The sequence below is a fragment of the Erythranthe guttata genome, chromosome 3, assembly GCF_056151865.1.
Source record: "Erythranthe guttata isolate IM_541 chromosome 3, IM_541, whole genome shotgun sequence".
NCBI classification, from domain to species: domain Eukaryota; kingdom Viridiplantae; phylum Streptophyta; class Magnoliopsida; order Lamiales; family Phrymaceae; genus Erythranthe; species Erythranthe guttata.
Genome location: NC_142535.1, coordinates 4193660 through 4218486, shown reverse-complemented (window position 1 = coordinate 4218486; position 24827 = coordinate 4193660). Strand labels below are relative to the sequence as shown.

Here is a 24827-nt window from a genome sequence, read left to right as displayed (position 1 = left end):
ACTAATATAGTGTGTTTTTCTACATCATAAACTGATCGTGACTCTTCACTGCAGGGAATAGTAAGTCCGCCCATTAGATGATGGAACCCAAATTCTTCTTCGACCTGAAATAGCAATTCTTGAAAAGAAGGATGGTACAAATACGATAATGGAATAACAAAATGCTTCTTCTCATTCTGCCCAACATAAACAACTAAATGACCCTTTGGAACTTCATTTGATCTCCTTTCAGATGGTAAAGACCGTCTAAGCATTTGTCGAATCGCCATTATACTATTCAAACTAAATTTTTTTGATGAGGCGAAACCTCTGTTACACGGATACGCCTAATATGAGAAGTGTCCACGTGTCGTACGAAACGCCCAAATACGCGTATAATACGCTTGGGGGCCGTGTCAGTAATTATGAAATAATTGGACACGCGTATCCAAAATTGATACGCGTGTCAAAGAGGAAAAAAAATTCGCAGCCTTTTTTTGAAAAGCCCAAAAGGCAAAACTCAAAAGTCAAAACCTATTTTACCTTTTTTATTATAGGTTGTAGCCTAGCCGGAATTTCTTTCTTGCAAATGACTCTCCAGAAAGCCATAAACTAATATATTATATATTAGTTTTTACTTTTTGCTTTTTTCTTTTATACATGATTACAAGCTATACAACAATAATATTATTCTTTTTTTCTGTTTGTTATTTTTTTTGGTTTTTTGTGTTTTTTTATTTAACTATGGATCATATTAGAAGTAGAGACGAAGAGAATAATATTCTGTGGAAATATGTCACTAAAATCGGGAAATTAGGGGACGGTGGTGGTAATTGTAAATGGGTTTGTAATTTCTGTCATCAAGAAATACAAGGAAGTTACACCAGGGTTAGGGTTCACCTCTTAAATATTAAGAAGCAAGGGATTGGAGGTTGCACGAGTGTTGGCAAGGATGATATTTCTTAAATGAAGAAGATGTAACACAAAAAATTCTAAATTCACAACCTAAGAAAGTTTCTTTACCGAAAACTACGATGAATCCATTGTCTGGTGAAGCAGGTGGTTCAAATCTTTTGAATTTGAAGAAGAGACGAGCAGACGACTCACCTATTGCTAGAGCTTTTGATTTACAAACTAGAGATCAATTGGATGCAGAAATTGCTAGGATGTTTTATAATGGGGGCATACCTTTTAATCTTGCTAATAATCCTTATTTTCTGAGCTCTTTTGTATTTGCTTCTAATCATTCATTGGGTGGTTATGTTCCTCCCAGCTTCAATAAATTGAGAACCACATTGCTCCAGCAAGAAAAGGCACACGTGGAGAGGTTGTTGGAACCTATTAAGAGCACTTGGTGCGAAAAAAGTGTTAGTATTGTGAGTGATGGTTGGAGTGACCCACGGAGGAGACCTTTGATTAATATTATGGTTTTTTCTGAGTCTGGTCCTATGTTTGTCAAAGCCGTGGATTGTTCTGGTGAGATAAAAGATAAACAATTTATTGCAAAGTTGTTGAAAGAAGTAATCCACGAGGTTGGACATGAAAAGGTTGTTCAAGTTATTACAGATAATGCTAGAAATTGTAAGGCCGCTGGAGAAATTATTGAAGGCATGTTTCCTAATATTTATTGGACTCCTTGTATTGTTTATACTCTCAATCTTGCATTGAAAAATATTTGTGCAGCTAGAAATGCGGAAGCTAATCAAGTTACATATGACTTGTGTAGTTGGATAAGTATCGTTCATGCAGATGCTATGCAAATCAAGAATTTTATAATGTACCATAACATGAGGCTAGCTATTTTCTATCGGTTTAGTCATTTGAAGTTGCTTTCAGCTGCCGACACTCGTTTTGCTTCTGTTGTTGTCATTCTTAAGAGATTCAAGCTTATTAAACGTGCTTTAGGGTTAATGGTTTTCAGTGAACAATGGGCACAATACCGAGAAGATGACCAAGGGAAAGCTATATTTGTTCGCGATACGGTGGTGAATGAAGATTGGTGGAAAAAGGTTGATTACATTCTTTCTTTTACTGCCCTGATTTATGAAATGCTTAGAAATTGTGATACAGACAAGCCATGTCTTCATTTAGCTTATGAGATGTGGGACTCCATGATTGAAAAAGTGAAGAAGACTATTTATGAGAATGAAGGAAAGCAACGAATTGAATCTCCTGCTTTTTATGATGTGGTCCATGAGATTCTTGTTGATCGTTGGGCAAAGAATAATACCCCTCTTCATTGCTTGGCTCACTCATTAAACCCAAAGTGAGTTTTTATTTTTATCAATATTTAATTTTTTTTATATCAACGTGTTATTTATTTTTTGACTTCTTGTTATTCGCTTTCTTGTTTTTTCCCTAAGGTATTATAGTGATAAATGGCTTCGAGACGGAGAAGGTAGATTGCCACCTCATATGGATGGAGAAGTTTCAACTGAAAGAATCAAGTGTTTTAAAAGAATGTTCGGAAACGAAGAGGATCGTGCAAAGGTCAATGATGAATTTGCCAATTTTTCTCTCAGGAGGGGGGCATTTGGAGATCCAGATTCTATTGGCAGTAGATTTGATATTGAGCCTAGAAAGTGGTGGGCATGCTATGGTTCAACTTCTCCTTTGCTTCAACGATTGGCATTTAGGGTTCTTGGACAACCTACTTCCTCCTCTTGTTGTGAAAGGAATTGGAGTACGTATTCCTTTATTCATTCATTTAGAAGGAATAGATTAACTTCTAAAAGAGCAGAGGATTTAGTATTCGTTCATACCAACCTTCGTCTTTTGTCTAGAGGCACTTCCCAATACCACGATGAAAAGACAAAGATGTGGGACGTTGGTGGGGATGAATTTGGAAGTATGGAAGATACAGGAATTCTTGAAATTGCCGACCTTTCTTTAGATGAACCAGAATTCGAGACCGTACTTTTTACTGAAGATGAGGCGGCTGAAAAGTAGGAAGTGATGGAAAATGCTCGTTCAATTTTATTATTATTATTATTTTAAAAGCAATACTTTATTAAGTATTGGATAATTTATTTTGATTAGTTGAACATGGTTTTTTTATTTTATTTAATTTGATTGTTTTTTTTTTAATTTTTAGTATGATGTGAAATTGGCTATAACATATGCTAGCTCCTAATCTATAATTTTTTGCTGATTTAAAGTTGAAAACTTGAAACGTTATTTGAATAAATATATATATGTGAATTTTAAATTGTAAAAATAAATATTTTAATAATTTCCAAGTAGACTCCTATGTTTTCAATATTTACACGTATCCCCACGTTCCCGTGTCCTACTTTTTTTTATTAAAAGTTTCCCGGTGTCCGTGTCCGTGTGTCGCCGTGTCCCCATTCCCGTATCTGTTAACCTATGGCGAAACAGAAAACAAACTTATCGAAAGTTATTTTGAAATAAGTGAAATCTGAGGAAGCTAGTGTTTTTTCGATGACTTGTTATGACCAAGAAATGTGTTGTGTGTGTGTGTATATATATATATATATATATATATATATATATATATATATATATATATATATATATATATATATATATATATATATATATATATATATATATATATATATATATATATATATATATATATATATATATATATATATATATATATATATATATATATATATATATATATAGGTGTAAATAGACTTGTTGAGTATTTCATAAATTTAGATACGAGTAGTGGATATGTGATGGCATGTTAAACTCGAGGGACATAAGTGATAGAGCACAAAATCAGGAACATAATATTCCTTGATAGAGCATAATCAATAATGACATAATTCTCTCCCCATTACAGTAATTACATTGATTTAGTTTCCTATTGTACAAACTAGATTAGTGGGACTCTTTTGTATATATTATGTACAATATCATTCTTAATAATATATAATGAACATTACAGCAAATCTCTTTATGGTACCAGAGCTCTCTCTATCAATTGAATAGAGTTTGATCCTTTGCCCACCTACTTAGTCTCCATTACAACTACAATGGAAAATCAAACACCACTAAATACAACAATACCTCCCCAAACCATTTCTGCAGAACCTACTCTTGTGTCAACAACTCCACAAATGACGACTCAAGGTGATTTATTTTCTAACGGTGGAAATCTAATATCTCTTAATGCCTCTTCCCAGATTCCATTCAAACTTGCAAAGAATGGGGTAAATTATGCTTCTTGGAAGTCGCAAATGACCAATCTTCTCTTCGGTTATGGACTTCTTGGCTTCGTTGATGGAACACATCCATGCCCGCTGCCAACCGATCCAGAATATATTTATTGGACTCGTCAAGATCGTCTTGTGCTCCTCAGCATCCAGGCCACGGTTAATAGCACAATCAGCCCGACGATCAACAATTGCACCACTTCTGCTGATGCTTGGAACTAATTGGAAACGAGTTTTGCTAATCGTTCCAATACAAGGATGCTCTCTATTATGTCATCCCTCATGACAAACAAAAAAGAAGGGAAGACCGTTGCTGCCTATATGAGCAGGGTAAAGAGCCTCGTTGACGACTTAGCTCTTATTGGACACCCTCTAAATGACTCTCAAGTCATGTCCTATGCCTTAAATGGTCTGGGTGACGAGTTTAAAGAACTCACTGCAGCCGTTCGTGTTTGCGACACTCCACTCTCGTTTGAGGACCTCTATGATAAATTACTCGACGAGGAACTGATTCGTAATAATGGAGAATTAAAGGACGAAGAAGTACAAATCACTGCACAATTCACTCAAAAACAGGCTATGTATAAAAATCGTGGTACTCGCGGAGGACATCGTGGTGGTAACAATAGCTCATCACACAACTCACATAACACTCCCAGCCACATGCATTTTAATCGCCAACAACAACCTTCTTCTGGACGAGGTATACGCTCATCAAATTTTCAACCACATTTTTCCTCATGGAATTCAAACTCTTATCAGGGAAATCAAAGCCAACATCGCATTGTTTGTCAACTCTGTGATAAACCGGGACACAGTGCAAAAACTTGTTACTCTCATGGACAACCATCTTCTCAGTTATCTCGACCGCATGCAAATCTAGCTGAACGAGACACAACCCATAACAATAAGAATTGGGTGCTCGATTCAGGTGCCACGCACCATATCACTTCCGATCTCCAGAATCTCTCGATGCACTCAAACTATGTTGGAAATGAAGACGTGGTTGTCGGCAATGGTAATGAAATTCCTATCTCTCATATTGGTTCTGGTTCAATTAATTCTCATGGTTCCTCTTTTGCATTAAACAATGTTCTGTGTGCTCCATTAATAAAGAAGAACTTGATATCTGTTTCCCAATTTTGCAAACAAAATAATGTTTCCATTGAATTTTTTGCTAACTATTTTCTTGTGAAGGATTTGAATACGAGGGCATCCTTGGCGAAAGGCCGGAGTAGACATAACTTGTACGAATGGTCATCTTCAAAAACGAGTCCATCCACCCTCAGTCCTTCTACCTCTATTGCTCTTTCCTCTCAGTTATGGCACCAACGTCTTGGTCATCCCTCTCGTTCCATCCAAAAAAGGATTCTAACAAATAATAAAATTCCCTCTTCTGTGCTTTCTTCTGATAAAGTGTGTGACTCTTGTATGTGTAACAAAAGTCATAAACTATCTTTCAAAAGTTCTTCAATTAGCTGTAATGCACCATTTCAAATTATTTATTCAGATGTTTGGGGACCTTCTCCAGTGATCTCTTTTGGCAATTACCGATACTATGTTATTTTTATTGATTATTTCACTAAATACACATGGTTTTATCCTCTAAAGTCCAAATCCGATGTATTTAGTGTTTTTGAAAAATTCAGCAAGTTGATTGAAAATTTCTTTCACTCCAAAATTAAAACCATATACAAAGATGGTGGTGGTGAGTACAAAGCTCTTGCTCACTTTTTATCTACACAAGGTATCCAACATCTCACATCTCCACCTTATACACCTGAGCATGTTGGCTCCGCTGAACGGAAACATCGTCATATAGTGGAAACCGGCCTCACGCTACTCCACAATGCTGCCATACCCTTACGATTCTGGTCTCGTGCTTTCCAAAATGCCATTTATCTTATCAATCGTATGCCTACACCCGTACTCAACTACGATACACCTTACCAAAAATTATTTGGTCACATACCAAAATATACTTCACTTCGAGTTTTTGGCTGCCTTTGTTATCCATGGCTTCGACCATACAACAGCCACAAACTTGAACCCCGCTCCCGTCCATGTGTGTATCTTGGTTTTTCTCTTTCTCACCACTCATTTCTTTGTTTTGATATTAAGTCGAATCGGCTCTTCATCTCTCGACATGTTGTCTTCTTTGAGCACGTCTTTCCTTACAAAGATAAATCATATCCTGACTTATATATCTCAAGCCACAGTTTTTCCAAATACCTATCTACCTTTACAGACAAGAATGTCGACAAAGCAACAGCACCCCCATGTGACCCTTCGGATTCTGTCATTCCACCCTCTCATGAACCATACTTGCTCCCTACACCATCTCGAAGATGTTCTTCTCAACAAGTTGTCTCTACTTCGTCTTCTCCCACGGCTGCTCATCGATCATCTCCACCACAGGTAACTAGTTCTCCACCCTCACCCATAAGTTCTCTTAATCCCACCCCTACTACTGCAACTCATACCCCAGGTGAATGTACCACCAGCTACTCTACCCCATGCCAAAATATTACCATCTCGGATCAGCCCACTGCACCAAATAATTCCCCTCCCCCTCCACCAATTCAACCATCCCCCATAATCACTCGTGCCAAAAATAATATTCACAAACCAAAAAACATTTCTCTCTTCATACAACTACGATTCCGTCTCTACTCGAAACAGAACCAACCTCATTTACCCAAGCGAACTCACACTCTCATTGGCGTGAAGCCATGAGCGAAGAGTTTCTAGCCCTTACAAAAAATAAAACTTGGACCCTTGTACCCTCCTCCCCTACACAGAACATTGTTGGATGTAAATGGGTCTATAGAATTAAAATAAATCCGGATGGTTCTATTGCTCGCTACAAAGCCCGTCTTGTGGCTAAGGGATTTCACCAAAGACCTGGTATTGATTTTACCGAAACTTTCAGTCCAGTTGTTAAACCAGCTACTATTCACCTTGTTCTTACTATTGGTGTGACTCGTGGGTGGATTTTGAAACAATTGGATGTTAATAATGCTTTCTTGCAAGGTACTCTTTCTGAATCTGTTTATATGCAGCAACCTCAAGGCTTCATCAACTCTCACTATCCTTCACATGTATGTAAACTGCATAAAGCCATATATGGTCTTCGTCAAGCTCCTCGGGCATGGTACAATGAGCTTCGCTCTTTTCTTCTTGATTATGGTTTCGCAAACTCAAAGAGTGTTACTTCTCTCTTTATTTATACTACGGGGGCGAGAATCATGTACTTGCTTGTGTACGTGGATGATATAGTTATCACCGGCAATCATCCATCTACAATTTCTACCTTCACTACTCGGCTCTCTAATCGGTTTTCTCTTAAGGATCTCGGGAATCTCAGCTATTTCTTAGGAGTTGAAACATCTCGAACCTCCCGGGGCATGTTCCTATCTCAACAAAAATATATTAGTGATCTTCTTAGACGCACTAATATGCATGAAGCCAAAGAAGTCCACACTCCATTGTCTCCTTCTGAGACACTCAAACTTGACGACAGCTCCTCTAGCCATGATCCAAAAGAGTATCGCCAAGTGCTTGGTTCACTTCAATACCTCTCTCTTACCAGACCGGATGTTAGTTATGCAGTCAATAAGCTAGCTCAATTTATGCATCGACCAACCGAGAATCATTGGCTTGCGGTTAAACGAGTTCTTCGATATCTAAAGGGCACGTCCCATTATGGTTTTTTCATTGCTGCCAGCTCTCCTCTAGCACTTCATGCTTTTGCCGATGCAGACTGGGCTGGTGATGCCGACACCCGACACTCAACATCAGCCTATGTTGTCTTCCTCGGCTCAAATCCCATTAGTTGGAGCTCCAAGAAACAATCGACCATTGCACGGTCATCCACCAAGGCAGAATATCGTGCCATAGTTGCTGCCACTGCTGAAGTAATGTGGATCACGAATTTAATTCGTCAACTATCTCTCTCCTTACAAGCTGCTCCAACAATTTATTGTGATAACATTGGAGCTACTTACTTATGCTCCAATCCTGTTTTCCATTCACGAATGAAGCACATTTCAATCGACTTTCATTTTGTACGTGATCAAGTTTCTCAAAAAAGGCTTCGCATCTCCCATGTTCATACAACAGACCAGCTTGCGGCTCCCTTACAAAACCTCTTTCTCGGAAGTTGTTTCTAATTCATCGGTCCAAGCTTAGTGTCCTTCCCGGACCCTTGCGCTTGCGGGGGCATGATAGAGCACAAAATCAAGAACATAATATTCCTTGATAGAGCATAATCAGTAATGACATAATTCTCTCCCCATTACAGTAATTACATTGATTTAGTTTCCTATTGTACAAACTAGATTAGTGGGACTCTTTTGTATATATTATGTACAATATCATTCTTAATAATATATAATGAACATTACAGCAAATCTCTTTAATAAGCATATGATGGAGATGAGAAATAGCCCTCAAAATACCCCACAAAAGTAATCAATTTTTTATAACAAATTGTGAAGCATTCATCTCACCGAAAACAATAACAAGTTCAATTAATTTCATGTTACATGTCATAATAATACAGAGGAAACAACAACCGTAAAATCCGTATAAACATATTGATGACAATACCTAATAATGGCTTTTGAACTATAATTTACATATTATCACCATTAATTTTTTTTAACTAATGTAAACATAATGGTCCACACAGATGCGTTAGCCACGTACAGACAAGAGGTGATGGTGCTGTACAAATTGGCAGATCATGTGATTGTGTTTTGTGGTTTATATGAAAGTTTTGAACTCCAAATAGTACACGTTGGATATATTAATTGACTGGAGAAATTTATTCTGACATTATGATACGAACCCCGTAGAACTTGTTACGGGACCCAATAATCTTATGCGGAAGCAAGAACGGAACGTCCAAAAAATAAAGGATTCCATTGGCGGAATTCGGAATATTGACCCCGTAGCTATAGAGAGCTAGACATCAATATTATCAAGGTGGAAGTATTGACCCCGTGATTATAATGAATCAGAAACCAATACTATATTGCTAAGAATAATTCACAAGAATCCACTCGCAAAATATCCCGAAGAGTTGTTGAAGAACAACGAAGGAGAATTTTAATCTCTCAAAATAATACTTAAAAATGTCCAAATAATAATGACCTAAAACAACCTATTTATAAGTGTCAAAGAGACATAATCTAACAAGGAAAATAAATCATAACTTATCTATTATAAGGAAATAACGAAATAAACTAAATCTAGTCCAAATCGGACTCTATATAACAAGAAATAAATTGTCCAATAATAAAATACGAAAATTAATAATAATCATCTTTTCCATGTCACGTCTTCTTCGTCTGGATGACTAGACGGGCTCAAGTCCTTGAGCTCGGCTTGCTTCACAATCTGGCCCGAATAATTCGCTCCAATTAAGCTCAGCTGGGATCGAACTAGACTTCGTCAATTCTTCCTTTTGGAGCTTGTGTTCTACTAAGTTAAGCATGGCTGCTTCAATGCGCTTGGCCCGAGCTCGGGTAATTGGTCCTCTTGGTACATGCAGCTCGTCCAAGTCACCAACTCCTTCATCCAGCTCGGCACTACCTCGCGTAATTGGATGGATCGTATCATCCTCCCCCTCTTGAAAATGATTCGTCCTCGAATCTGAACCTACATCAAACGGAGATAGGTCAGAAACATTAAATGTCGAACTAACTTGAGACTCACTTGGAAGGTCGATCTTATAGGCATTATCGTTAATCTTCTCCAGCACTTGGAAAGGTCCATCTCCTCGTGGCTTAAGTTTTGAACTCCGCTCATTGGGAAACCTTTCCTTTCGAAAATGAACCCAAACCCAATCTCCTTGCTGAAAGGTAAGGTGCTTTCGCCTCTTATTAGCTCGGTTCGCAACTTGGTCATTCTTTTTCACAATGTGCTCGCGTGCTTCTTCATGGATTTTCTTCACTAACTCAGCCTTACGGTTCCCATCTAGACTAGAAATCTCATTAACAGGTAAAGGCAACAAATCCAAAGGAGTTAGCAGATTATTACCATAAACAATCTCAAAAGGTGAAAACTTTGTAGAAGAATGCACAGATCTATTATACGCGAACTCAATAAAATGAATACATTCCTCCCATGACTTCAGGTTTCTTTTAAGAACAGCTCGCAATAACATACCTAAAGTTCGATTAACTACATCGGTTTGACCATCGGTTTGTGGATGACAAGTAGTAGAAAAGAGTAAAGTCGTACCTAACTTACCGCACAAAACACGCCAAAAATGACTAAGGAATTTAACATCCCTATCACTAACAATAGTACGAGGTACCCCATGTGTTAGGTGCTAAATACCAACACGCAAGTGCACGTATCGCAAACAAGTAGTAAAGTGGACTCGTGAGAGTCCGATGTCGATCCCACAGGGAATACGCAAATTACCTAATCCTAAGTACCAAATTTTAACAATTATAATTTTATCCAGCCTACGCAGGGTTGTCAATTTAATTAACTAAATAAATTAAACTAATTAAGAAAGCAATTAAACACGAGAAAATATCAATATAAAACGGATCTAGGATTTTATCTTCCCCCTATGCGATAATTCTTCACCCAATTAATCTCCTATCATGCAAGTTACGATTCCCGATTATTAACCCTTGACACGAAATTACTCATAACCAGCTGTCGCGTGTATTATAAGTCTATTATTCATAAAAGATTAACTATATGTCTATGCAAAGCTAGTATGAATAAAGCATTAAATAACAAGTCTCGAAAACGGCTACCTAAGGTATTATCTGTATGTCTACGATAATACATGCAATCAACACACACATTCGGTGAAAACTACTCGAAGGCTCTTCTATCCCTGTTCTAATTATTAAAACAATCTGTCAATCAATTCTAACAATAACACATAGCAACATAAATTAGCTATGTTCATGCGCTAAATAAGATCAAAATAGAAGAAATAATCGAAGAATTAAACTTGCATAAAAGTAGAAAAATAGGTTCGAATCACCACATAGGGTTCTAACAAAACCCTAGAAAAAAAACTTAGCTACTCATGTTCTTAGCGAAAAGCATAATAAAAATACGAAAAAACATAAAAGCTATGAATAAAAATAAAAGAGGAGAACTATGATGAAGATTCGTCAAGTCTTCGTCTTCGTTCTTGTGCTTCTTGATCGCGTGTAGAAAGATGAAAGATAAAAGATAAAAGATAAAAGATAAAAGATAAAAGATGGATTCCTAATTGTGTGCTTTTTGGCCTTTAAATAGGGTGCAAAAATATAAAAGGGCGGTTTCCTTGTGTAATTAAAATTCCTTCACTGCGCCACTTCGTTCATCCGGACGGCCGTGCGAGAATTCCTTCTTAAATCCGGACGGCCGTCCGGTCTTTAATTCCTCAGAGTTCTGATTTTTTCACTTTTGGCCCACTTTTTCTCCGAATTTGCAGTTTTCACCCCATAAGTTGCCAATTCTTCAATTTGCACCTAAAACACAAATACTACCAATTTTAAGCACCAATTGTCGTAAAAACACATCCAAAGTCCCAATTAGAAGGTATGATTAAGTGTAAAAATATACACTTAACACCATGCAATCGCACTACTTCGCTAAAGAATAAATTTGATACATGCGTAGAATCATCAGTTTTATGACATGGAATGAAGTGTGCCATTTTAGAAAAACGATCTACCACAACAAAAATAGCATCTCGACCTCTACTAGACCTCGGCAACCCTAAAACAAAATCCATCGATACATCGGTCCAAGGGTGAGTAGGAACAGGTAATGGCATATATAATCCATGTGGTTTAACCCTAGATTTAGCTCGCCTACATGTTAGACACTTCGAACAAATCCTCTCAACATCTCGCTTCATACGCGGCCAAAAGAAATGTTCTTTTAAAATATCTAATAATGTTTTAGAAACACCAAAATGTCCCATTAAACCACCTCCATGTGATTCTCGCACAAGTAATTCATGAAGCGAACAATTAGGCATGCAAAGTTTGTTTTCCCTAAACAAATAATCATCATGCTTGTAGAATTTTTCAAAAGTTCCTTTTTGACATGCTGCAAATATAGTAGCAAAATCATGATCGTTCACGTACATCTCCTTAACACGCTCAAAACCTAAGAATTTAGAACTAAGGGTCGACACGAGAACATACCTGCGAGATAGTGCATCAGCTACGACATTATCTTTACCTTGTTTGTACTGTATCACAAAAGGAAACATCTCGATAAACTCCACGCACCGAGCATGTCTTCGGTTCAGCTTGCCTTGGCCCTTAAGATGTTTTAGTGATTCGTGATCTGTGTGTATAACAAATTCCTTAGACCACAAGTAATGTTGCCAAGTCTCCAAAGCTCGCACCAACGCGTAGAGCTCTTTGTCATAGGTCGAGTATTTCAAGGTTGCGCCATTGAGCTTCTCGCTGAAATAAGCGATAGGTCGCTTGTCTTGCATAAGCACTGCACCAATACCAATTCCAGAAGCATCACATTCGATTTCAAAAGTTTTAGAAAAGTCTGGTAAAAGTAATAAAGGAGCGGAACTTAGCTTATCTTTCAAAGTGTGAAATGCATTCTCTTGCGCCTCGCCCCACTTGAAGCCAACCTCCTTCTTGATCACCTCGGTCAAAGGTGCTGCAATTGTGCTGAAGTTCGGTACAAATCTCCTATAGAATCCCGCTAGGCCATGGAAGCTTCGCACCTCGGATGCGTTCTTGGGTGTTGGCCATTCACGAATTGCTTTAACATTTTCCTCGTCCACTTCAACGCCCCTAGAACTCACAACAAAACCAAGGAAAACTATCCTATCTAGGCAGAAATCACATTTCTTTAAATTAGCATATAATTGTTCTCGCCGTAAGGACTCTAAGACACACCTCAAATGCTCAACATGATCATGCAAATTATTGCTATATACTAAGATATCATCAAAGTAAACGACAACAAATTTTCCTATGTAAGATCGCAGAACATGATTCATAAGTCGCATAAACGTACTTGGTGCATTAGTTAAACCAAAAGGCATCACTAACCATTCATACAATCCGTGCTTAGTTTTAAATGCAGTTTTCCACTCATCTCCCTCTTTCATGAGAATTTGGTGATAACCACTTTTCAAATCAATTTTAGAGAAGATAATGGAACCATGTGGTTCATCTAACATGTCATCTAATCGAGCAATGGGGTGTCGATACTTTACCGTAATTTTGTTGATGGCTCGACAATCAACACACATTCTCCAACTCCCATCATTCTTTGGTACTAGTAAAACCGGCACTGCACAAGGACTCATGCTTTCTCGAACATGTCCTTTAGCTAACAGGTCGTCCACTTGCCGTTGTAACTCCTTCGTCTCCTCGGGACTACTTCGGTAAGCTGGTCTATTTGGAATTTGGGACCCTGGAATAAAATCAATTTGGTGCTCGATCCCTCGAATTGGTGGCAACCCCGTTGGCATCTCGTCCGGAAAGACATCATCAAACTCCTGCAAAAGACAAATAACAATACTAGGCAAAGAAGAATTAAGGTTAGCCTTAGAAAAATAGGACTCCCTAAACACTAACAACATCATTGTTCTTTCACCCTTACATGCACTCTTAATCTCTCTTTCTTTTGCATAAACACTCACTTTTCTCTCATCTCTCTTTATTAAGTCTGCACTCTCTTCTTTTTCTTTTCTCACTTCCGCTAAACTCTCTTGTTTTACCTCTCCACTACTACTAACACGTTCAATCTCATTTTTTTTTGAACTTGCAGCAATGGACTTCTTGATCTGGTTTTGCTCCTCAAACACCTGACGAGGTGGTAAAGGTGCAAGTGTGATTCGCCTGCCATCCTTAGGAAAAGTGTAGCGATTTTTGTAACCATCATGGACTGTTCGTCGATCAAATTGTCAAGGTCGCCCAAGTAAGATATGACTTGCTTGCATGGGCACAACATCGCACATCACCTCATCATTGTATTGTCCAATACTAAAGGAAATCAGTACTTGTTTTGTCACTCTCAACTCGCCACTTTCATTCAGCCACTGAAGTTTGTAAGGTCTCGGATGTTTGGTGACTTGTAGGCCTAGCTTGTCTACCATTAGCTTGCTCGCTACATTCACGCAACTTCCTCCATCAATTATCAATCCACATAATCGGTTTTGAACATGGCAGCGTGTATAGAAGATGTTCTCTCGCTGTATGACATCACCATCTTCTTCAGCTTCCACGTGAAGAGTTCGAAGTACAACAAGTGTGAGTCCATCAACAGCTTGTACCACGTCACCTTCAATAGGTGTTGTTTTTGAAGTTGACTCGTCCTCCTCCTCGGACTCCAGCTCGCCATTATCCAATAAAATCATAGCACGCCTGTTAGGGCAGTCCATGGCGATATGACCTGCTCCATGACATCTATGGCATTTAATATCACGTGTTCGTTGTGGTTATGATGAATTATTACCTCTCTCAGGTGGTGCTCGGTTGATTGGATTTTCATTGGAAGGTTTCGTTGTCGATTTCTCCTCGGGTTTCGAAGTAGGATTCCATCGCGGTTTCCAGCTTGTAGTTCTCCCTCCTCGCTTAAGCTGCCTCTCAACTTTCATGGCCATATGAACGACCTCCTCAATCTCAACGTAGTGCTGCAACTCCACTACATTAGCGATCTCCCGGTTCAGCCCGCAAATAAATCTTGCCATCGTGGCCTCTCGATCCTCCTCAATATTGGCTCGAGTCATTGCAATCTCCATCTCATTATGGTACTCCTCGACTGATTTAGTACCTTGCTTCAAGCTTTGCAATTTCAGATGTAAGTCTCTATAATAATGTGAGGGCACGAACCTCCTCGCTTAAGTTGCCTCTCAACTTTCATGGCCATATGAACGACATCCTCAATCTCAACGTAGTGCTGCAACTCCACTACATTAGCGATCTCCCGGTTCAGCCCGCAAATAAATCTTGCCATCGTGGCCTCTCGATCCTCCTCAATATTGGCTCGAGTCATTGCAATCTCCATCTCCTTATGGTACTCCTCGACTGATTTAGTACCTTGCTTCAAGCTTTGCAATTTCAGATGTAAGTGTCTATAATAATGTGAGGGCACGAACCTCCGTCTCATAAGTGCCTTCATAGACCCCCAATCGACAATTGATGGTTCGCCGGTTCTGCGTCTAGTCACTACCAATTGATCCCACCAAATGATAGCATAATCGGTGAACGCTACAGCTGCAAGCTTCACCTTTTTTTCCTCGGAATAATTGTGGCAATCGAAAAGGATCTCAACCTTTCTTTCCCATTCTATGTATGCCTCGGGATCACTCTTCCCTTGGAAAGACGGTATACTCAATTTGATCGAGCTGAGGTTCGATCAACTTCATCTCTTTCTCGTCCCACATTACCTCGCCTTGGTATGTCAAATCTGCCACCTCTGTTCCCTTGTCATCTATGCCATCGTCTAGAAGTATTAGACTCTGCCTCAGATTCTTCATCGAAGAATTGTTCATCGAACTCCAATTCGTCACGTTGGCGTACAACAAGTTGACGAATAGGTGGCCGCAGTTGTGGCGCCGGTGCAGGTCTTACCCTACTCAACTCATCGATTTGATTTTGCATCCTTTGAAGGGTTATATGCAGACGTTGGAAGTGCTGCTCCGTGGTTTCGTCCGTTTCATCACCACTCTCATTCCTTGACATGATGTTCGAACTGCAAAATATTGTTAAAGAAAAAAAAAGATTTTCCTCACCACTCCCACACGTGTATCACTCAATATGATGTTCACTCAATGCACTCGTGTTTCACACAATTAGGATTTTACCCTCTTTTGATCTCACACTCTCTTGCCTTTTTCCACTCGTAAACTCCCTTCGAAGTTCTAAAGAAACTAATCGAGAAAATATTAAGTGGATTTTCGTTTTTTTATTCAAAGCTAAATAGTATTTTATCAATTCAGAAATTATGTGTAGGCAAATAAAAGGAATTTCGAATTTAATGGTAAAAGGAAACAAAAGGAATAAGAAACAAAGAAACAACGTGGAATTCAATTAGGAGAAAGGTAGACAGGGAAACAAGATATTCAAGGAGTTGCCCAAGTCTATTAAAACTCTATTTGTGTTGCCCAAATCTATTAAAACTCCTTACAAGGAATTTTCCTTGGTTGGATTTCGAATTTTGCTTCTTTTTTTTTATTTTTCTTTTTTGTTTTTTAACTAACAAACCCTAACGTGGGCTGGAAGTAACTTTAAAGAGAAGCACAATTCGAATTCTTCTTCTTTTTTTTTTTTTTTTGACGAAGACTCTAGAGAACACAATTCAAGAAAATATGAGATAGAGAAGACACAAATAATGGAAGAACGAAAACAAAACAAGGACACGAAAAAAAAAGGACAGGTGAAACCTTTTCTTGGAAATTGGCTCTGGTTACCAACTGATACGAACCCCGTAGAACTTGTTATGCGACCCAATAATCTTATGCGGAAGCAAGAACGGAACGTCCAAAAAATAAAGGATTCGATCGGCGGAATTCGGAATATTGACCTCGTAGCTATAGAGAGCTAGAAACCAATATTATCAAGGTGGAAGTATTGACCCCGTGATTATAATGAATCAGAAACCAATACTATATTGCTAAGAATAATTCACAACAATCCACTCGCAAAATATCCCGAAGAGTTGTTGAAGAACAACGAAGGAGAATTTTAATATCTCAAAATAATATTTAAAAACGTCCAAATAATAATGACCTAAAATAACCTATTTATAAGTGTCAAAGAGACCTAATCTAACAAGGAAAATAAATCCGAACTTATCTATTATAAGGAAATAACGAAATAAACTAAATCTAGTCCAAATCGAACTCTAAATAACAAGAAATAAATTGTCCAATAATAAAATACGAAAATTAATAATAATCATCTTTTCCAAGTCACGTCTTCTTCGGCTGGATGACTAGACGGGCTCAAGTCCTTGAGCTCGGCTTGCTTCACAATTTGGCCCGAATAATTCGCTCCAATTAAGCTCAGCTGGGATCGAACTAGACTTCGTCAATTCTTCCTTTTGGAGCTTGTGTTCTACTAAGTTAAGCATGGCTGCTTCAATGCGCTTGGCCCGAGCTCGGGTAATTGGTCATCTTGGCACATGCAGCTCGTCCAAGTCATCAACTCCTTCATCCAGCTCGGCACTACCTCGCGTAATTGGATGGATCGTATCACATTATTGTTGGAATTGATCATCAACTCATCAAAATGAAGGCCTGAGATACAAAAGGAATCTAAGGAGTGCCACACATTCGTTTCAAGATTTGATGTGCCAAGCTGAAGAAGAACTTGGCACTAGTCCGTTGAACAATAACGCCAACTTGTCCGTCGGTGAATTCAGTCCATGCAAATATTGTAAACTAGTCGCAAATCATTCAGGCGTGAAAGATTCACACAGCCCGAACCAATAGCAAACACATCATCATAATTGTGCTTGGATTTTGATTTTATTCATCTTAGGGAATATGAGAATTGAGAAGAGGAATTGGGGAAATTGTACACGAATAGGGGATGATGGCTAGAAGAGGAATGAGATAAGGAAGAAGATTGTGTGGAAGAGGAAGCAGATAATGAATTGGGGTAAAATAGTTTTTTTTTTTCTTTTTTTTTTTTTTTAAATTTGCAAAGGAAAAAAAAGACCTTCTAAATAGTATGTGCAATGGGCGTGTGTCCAATTCTAGCCATTTTGGCCTGAAAATGGGCAATGTGCCACAACTTATTGAGTTTCGGCGGGATCGGATTTTTTTATTGAGGTGGTAATCCGCAAAAACGGGCAAAGTTCAGGCGGTTTAATACTATTTACCCATAATTTTACTACGATAGCTTGCTATACCATTTGAGAAAGGACGCGGCTAGTCGCAATACTAATTTCGATAAGTGTAAGATCAAATTAAAGAAAGATCCTAAAAGATTCTATTTTATTAAGTATTAAAATGAAATGATATATATCCACAAGTTAAATTGTGTTTTGTTTGTTCATGCAAGACCAAATAACAAATAACTTGCAAACAAAAAATAAAATTAACCCCCCTCCCCCCAAATCCCCAACAATGACCTAAACCTAATCCATTACTAATTCCTTATTTTGTTCAACCTTCAAAAAAAAGAAAGGAAAAAACTTAAATTTGAAACTGGTTATTTTCGACATCAAGATGTCGAAAACCTATGCTTCAAATCGACATTTTAAGCATCGAACAAAAAGAATAGAAATCAACATCAATGATATGTTGAATTTTGCGAGCAAAAATCGACATTACAATGCCGGATTTGTAGCACCAAATTCGACATATCCAAATGCCGAATTTTGTGCTACAAATTCGACATTGTAATGTCGATTTTCACCAATGAAATTCGACTTTTTTTTCGGAAGCAATATCCTAGCTAAAATACATATAAATACGGGTTTTTTCCACCGTAGAATCTTCCATTTTCAAAGTCTTCTCGCTCCATACTTGCCATCGTAGTAAGGTTTGTTGAGTTTTGAGGGTGTTGAATGTTTAGGTTTTGTGGGTTTATGGATGAGGAAGAAGAAAGGTTTTGGTGGGTTTGGAAGATGGAGAAGATGAGAGTTTGGTCTTGTGATTTTATAATAGAGTTTTTGTAGTTTTTGAGTTTTTAATATTGCATCATTTTGATTTTTCTATTTTTTTAACAAGTAAGAATATTATAATATTTATACATTAAAAAAATTAATTTGGTCTAACACTTATTGAAATTAATTTTTTTTTTTAAATTTGTAACTATTTCTTCTAATTGTTGGTTTGAGATCTTCGGCTAGTGAACTTATTTCACTACTGCAACTTAACAATTTTGGCTTCACCTCGAAATGTGGAACATTTTTTTCTTTTCGAGATTGACTCATTAAATATGCTAAGAGCTCGAGCATACGATCAATATTCAGCTCGACTAATTTTTCTAAAACCGGAGCATATGCGCAAGTTCGAGTCCTTACTCGTTGTGCCACCACTCGAACCTAAAATCATTTCTTTAAAATATAATTATTTTAAACCCATGTTCTTTAGTAATTCGAAAAGCCTACTTCAAAATATCATTTTTTATACTTTCCTTCTACAATCATAAACACGTGGTGATATATAGTCATATATAAGCTCCGTAGTTTTTTTTTTTCTTCTAATGTATAGTAATTTTGATGATTGTTTTATTTGAAAAATCTATACATGTGATTTTTTGATTTAGGGTAAATTACAAACACCCTCCTGAGGTATGGTCAAATTACAAAAACACCCCTCTTGTTTGGTTATTTGAGGGGGGTTTTTGTAATTTGACCATACCTAGGGGGTGTTTGTAATTTACCCTTTGATTTATACTGTGGGATACAAGTTGTAACAACAAGATTGAAATTGATATTTTTTATTTAGGTGTGGATTGAGGTTTTTGTACACAATACATGATATTCGTTTTGTTAGATAACTGGTATAAATGATTCTACTACACTATATACGAGAATACTATTTTAGGTTAAAATTGTAAAAAAAAAACAAAACCGATAAATATAAAGAAAGAAGGGTAAATAGCATTTAACCTCCATGTGGTTTCACCATGTCGTAAATAGCATTTAACCCCCTTGTCATTTTTGTGACTTCTCTATGAAGTGGTTGAAGGGTTTTTCCTATTATAAAAATTGAAATTGAAAGAGGAATTTGATAGAATTGCTGATGCTTGAAGGGTTTTTCCCATTATGAAAATTGAAACTGAAAGAGGAATTTGATAGAATTGCTGATGCAGATGAATTTGATAGATGCAGATCACAAAGTTACTAATGCAAATAGGCGTGATTTATGTAATTGATGTTAATTTTGGAATGCAAACTACGCGAGATATTGATGCTGCTCAAATGTGGATTGGGCAACCCAAAAGTCTTTGACCTCGCAATAATAGAGAATGTCGAGAGGGACATTGCGACGTGTCTCGAGGTAATCGATTGATCCACTCGTTAATCCTACAAAACAATTTAAAATACTAGATGACACACTAGGATTGGCCCAGCGATTATCCTCTGACGCTCAAGTCAGAAACTATATAATATATGAGTCAATAATAATGATTAATTATCAAATTATTGTGTACCTTGTTATGTGAATTGAAACACATATTTATAGGTGGATGAGTAGATAGAACTTTTGTAAAAAACCAATGTGGGATAATGAGGTGTGGTTTATAAGTAAAAGGTGTTGATTGGGTCTTCATATTAACTTGGGCCTTTTGGGCCTAATCTCAATCAGGCACATCATTAAGCCCCCACTTGCAAGTTGGATCACGGTCCCGTGGGCATACTTGAGAGTAATATATAAATACCAACCTGTACTTGTATGGTTTTTCCTTCTTTTTGAAATCTCTTTTTCGGGAATTGTGCTAGCGAGATTCAAAGATATTTATTATGTTCAGGTCCAAAGGTCCTTTTCTTCTGATTAATTGGCCTGAGCTTCGGGTTGACGTCGAGCCGATGGATAGCTTTAGGCGGGGGAATGGATACCTTCGAGCTTCCGCCTTCCAGGCATAAACATCACTCTTTTTTTCGGAAGAAACCTATGAGCTCCGCTTCCGCCACAGACTCAAGGCTTGTTCCCACTCGGAGCAGCTTGTCTTGATTGTCCTGGACCAATTCTATGCTTTTCAACTTTTCTACGAGTCTCATGCTATCGGTCGCTGATCGGTCGAAGAACTGATGAGCTCATTTTCGACAGCCATCATCCATTTTCTCTTTAGAAGATTAGGGGTGTCATCCCCTCCCCCCACTTGCTTCTTGTTCTGAAGTTGAGGTGTCTTCAAGGTATTCGCATAACATTCCCGAGCTACGCATTGGTCACCTATGGCTTCTCCGATTCCACTAGCCGTAGAAAATTTCAACTTCATATGATATGTTGAGGGGATTGCTCTGAAGAGCTTCAAACTTGATCGCCCTAAAATGACGTTACATGTAGATGGTGCCTTGACGACCAAGAAGTTAACGGAATTTGTTGTCGGGAATGTGAATGATCCCAAAGACAAGATGAGCGAAATTTCTCCTACAACTTCGACGACGTGTCCTGTAAAACCAACTAGAGGCATTTGCACGGGTGTGAGTTTAGCATTGGCTATCCCTAGTTTTTCAAAAGCTGTAATGTCCACCGAACTACCGCCGTCTACTAAAATTTGCATTTCCAAGTAATTGGAAATTGATGCAGAAATGACCAACGCATCATTATATTCACTACGTGGCCCCTAGAGGTCAACATCGTTAAAGGCTATCTCCAAGCTTGGGTGGTGAACATGGTAAACATGTCCCGCTGGACGTTCTGATGTAGAGTAGGATCCTCGTGATGCCTGCATTGATGCGCGACAGGCGCTAGGGTGTCACCACTTGATGGTATTCCAGAAATGACCGCAGTTACTCCTTGAGTCGGAAGATTATCGGCCACAATCTTTCCGAGGATTGGGACACTTTTCTTTATGTTGAAAATGTGGTTAACCTTTGAATTTCGGGTGTCGTGGTGTATCCACAAATTCACTAAGGTGTCCCCTTCTTAATCAGTCTTTCAATTCTTGCTTGAGTTGGAAGCATTCGTCGGTAGTGTGGCCCCGGTCTCGGTGGTACTCACAATATTTATCCGATTTTTTTCCTTTTTGGATTTTCTTTCATGTATCGTGGAGGTTTGACCTAACCTTTCTCTTCTGCATACTTCCATGAGTTTTGATTTTAGGGGAGTGAACTTTGGATATGTAAGGGCGTGGTTCGAGCATCCTTCTTCTCTCCTTTTTGCCTCGTGGTGCTCTTCTTCGCGTTTCCTCTTGACGGGGAGCCCCATCTCTACGGCTTCCTCTATCCGGATATATTTCTCGGCGTGGTTTAGAAGTTCCTCCAAGGTTTGTGGAGGTCGGCCCGCAATGAACTCTCGGAAGCGAACATGCTTTAAATCGTATTGCAGTATGTCGGCTAACAGGTCGTGGTTAATATTAGGCACCTCGTGCACAGCTTTGACGAACCGTTGCACATAATCTCTGAGCGGTTCTCATTCGCGTTGTTTGAGTCTAAAGAGTTATGATCCAGTCTTGGCGTATTTCTTGTCGATGGAGTACTAGCTAAGGAAATGTTCTAATAGCTGGTTCAGGCCGTCTAGGGATCCTCTAGGCAGGCCGTTGAACCAAGTTTGTGTCTGGTCAGTCAGCATAGTTTGGAAAAGTTTGCACAAGGCGGCGTCGGTGAGGCCATAGAGATCGATATTGGCAAAGAAATTGTGTAAGTGACTTTGGGGATCTCTGGTTCCATCGAACTGGGGTGGATTAGGGATCCTAACTTCGAGTGGTAAAACTTCTTCCATAATGGCCGAAATAAAGGGGCTTATTTGGGCGGCGAACGCTCCAAAGCGAGCGGCCGTTGACCTCAAAGTTTCTCGTCAATGGCTCCTTGAGTTATGGTCATCCAAGTCCTAGCGACGCCTTCTCGTCTCAACAGGTTGGGAATATCTACTCCTAGGTTCGTTTCAAAGGGAGTTGCCATGGCGAGAGGAACGTTCGCGGTATCTATATTCTCTGGACTCGTGGAGTTGTGGAACACCCGGCCGAGAAGAACCATTTCTCTCTCGACGGCTACACGCCACCCTCCCCCTAACTTGAAGGAGCCCTTTTCCTCAGGGGGCGCGGTGATTGACCATGCACTTCATTTCACGGGGCCTGGTCCGAGGATCACATGCGTTGAGGCAACCCGCATTGAGCGTACCTTTGGGGAGCACATTCTGGTCGTTGAGTGACACTCTCTCCTCGGAGTCGTGGAGCTCCACGATAGGTGGGGTCGCATGGACGTGAGTGAAATCCGTAGGGTCGCCCCTTGACGGAGTCGGCTCTTAAAAATTGCTAACACCTTGAGCATTGATGTATTTAGCTACCGCCTTTGCCGCCTCCCAAGTCGCTTCTTTGGCCGCAGTCTTATCCATCATGGCTTGCAATTCCTCCGCCGTCATCTGAATGATCGGCGCTGAGGATCTCCCATGGTTGGTCGCTCCGGTCGTTCTCTTTCTTTGAGGCGGATCCGGGATCCCGCCGACTCCTTGATGGGGCGGACTGAGATTTCTTTGACCACCTCCTTCCGTGTCACGTGATCGAATGTGCATTCCCACAGACGACGCCAAAATGATGTTGCTCAAATGTGGATTGAGCAACCTAAGAGTCTTTGAGCTCGCAATGATAGAGAACGCCGAGATTCACTGCCACGTGTCTCGATGTAATCTATGGATCCACTCGTTAATCCTACAAAATAGTTGAATACACTGGATGAAACGTCGGGATTGGTCCGTCGATTATCCTGCGACGCTCAAGTAAGAAACTATAATAATATAAGTCAATAATAATGATTAATTGCCAAATTAGCATGTACATGTTATGTGAATTAAAACACATATTTATAGATGGATGAGTAAGTACAACTTTTGTTAAAAACCAATGTGGAACAATGAGTTATGGTTTATAAGTAAAGGGGCAATTTGCTATAGGTCCTCTTATAAGAGATTATATGTGTTAAAATCCATCTATTAAATTCTAATTTCCAGCAAATATTTTTATTTATAATTTGTCAAAAGTACCCCTATCAATATCCCTATCAATATACGGTAAAATAAATCTTCAAAATCAAATCCCCTATTTTTCTCCCTTTTATACTGCAAATCCGAAAATTAGAATTGAAAAAATCAGGAAATAGATTTCTTCCCTGTTTCTTCGAAGCCAAAATCTCTCCACAAATTCTGAACCCTTCCATAGGTTTGGGTGTCTGAGCGTTTGCAGTTTTACCAAGTCGTTTGTATTTTGCCTTCGTTCGAATTGTTGTTACCCTATTTGCCTTCGTTTGGTTTGTTGTTTACAAATTGTTTGTTGTTCGGAAACAACGGCTGGTGTTTAGGGTTTGTTGTTTGAGCGTGTGAGTGTCTGAGCGTTTGCAGTTTTACTAGGTCTGAGCATTTTTCCTTCATTTCGTTTGCCTTCGTTCGATTTGTTGTTTCCCAATTTGCCTTCGTTCTGTTTGTTGTTTACAAATTGTTTTTTTTTTTCGGAATCAACGACTGGTGTTTAGGGTTTGTTGTTTGGAGTTCGTACGATGGCCAAAACACGATTAAGTCTTGGTAAGCGATGATCCTTTCTGTAAAATTTTATTTGCATGTTGGGTTTTTAATTTTGATTTTTTTTCTTTCATTATTAATTTTGTATTTTGTTCCTATTTTGATTTTGCATTTTGTTGTTTGCTATGTATTTCAAATATTTCAATAATAATTTGAGAACCCCTTTTTTTCCCCTTAACATCAAAGGAGGATGATGATTTCCAATCCCCGAAATCAGGTAAAAAAATTGAAGGGTTTGTTTATGTTACAACTTTGGTTATGTTTATTCTAAAACAAAATGTGAACTATTTGTTGTTTGCACATTTTACAATTTGTTATTTGCACATTTTATTTTTCATTTGGGTAATCAGTTAACTAAGTTGGATGTTTTGAGTTAGGTGTTTGCAATTTGTTATTAACTGTGGTTTGCACTTTAGACATGAATATTTGTCTTTTGTTATTTAAGTTTAGTGTGTCTATTGTGATGTTTACATTTTATATTTGTGGTACTTATCATGTTGGTTTTTTGCAATATGTTTTTG

At 38.5% G+C, this 24827-nt stretch overlaps 1 protein-coding gene and 1 pseudogene across 1 annotated transcript; one reads left to right on the top strand and one right to left on the bottom strand.

The window, feature by feature from the left end:
- The first annotated feature begins 965 nt into the window (after window positions 1-965).
- Window positions 966-2928, top strand: LOC148771578 (uncharacterized). Its single transcript, XM_088815119.1, has 2 exons — window positions 966-2245; window positions 2343-2928. Exons 1-2 carry the CDS (start codon window positions 1014-1016, stop codon window positions 2926-2928), a joined length of 1818 nt encoding a protein of 605 aa, XP_088671245.1. The 5' UTR covers window positions 966-1013.
- A 6600-nt stretch (window positions 2929-9528) lies between these two features.
- Window positions 9529-15859, bottom strand: LOC148771577 (uncharacterized; annotated as a pseudogene).
- Window positions 15860-24827: the final 8968 nt, after the last annotated feature.

Bases quoted from the DNA above. Each gene is read 5' to 3' on its own strand.
- LOC148771578 (XM_088815119.1), top strand. From the start codon at position 1,014: ATGAATCCATTGTCTGGTGAAGCAGGTGGTTCAAATCTTTTGAATTTG. The intron at 2,246-2,342 runs GTGAGTTTTTAT...TTTTTCCCTAAG, and splicing joins GCTCACTCATTAAACCCAAA to GTATTATAGTGATAAATGGC.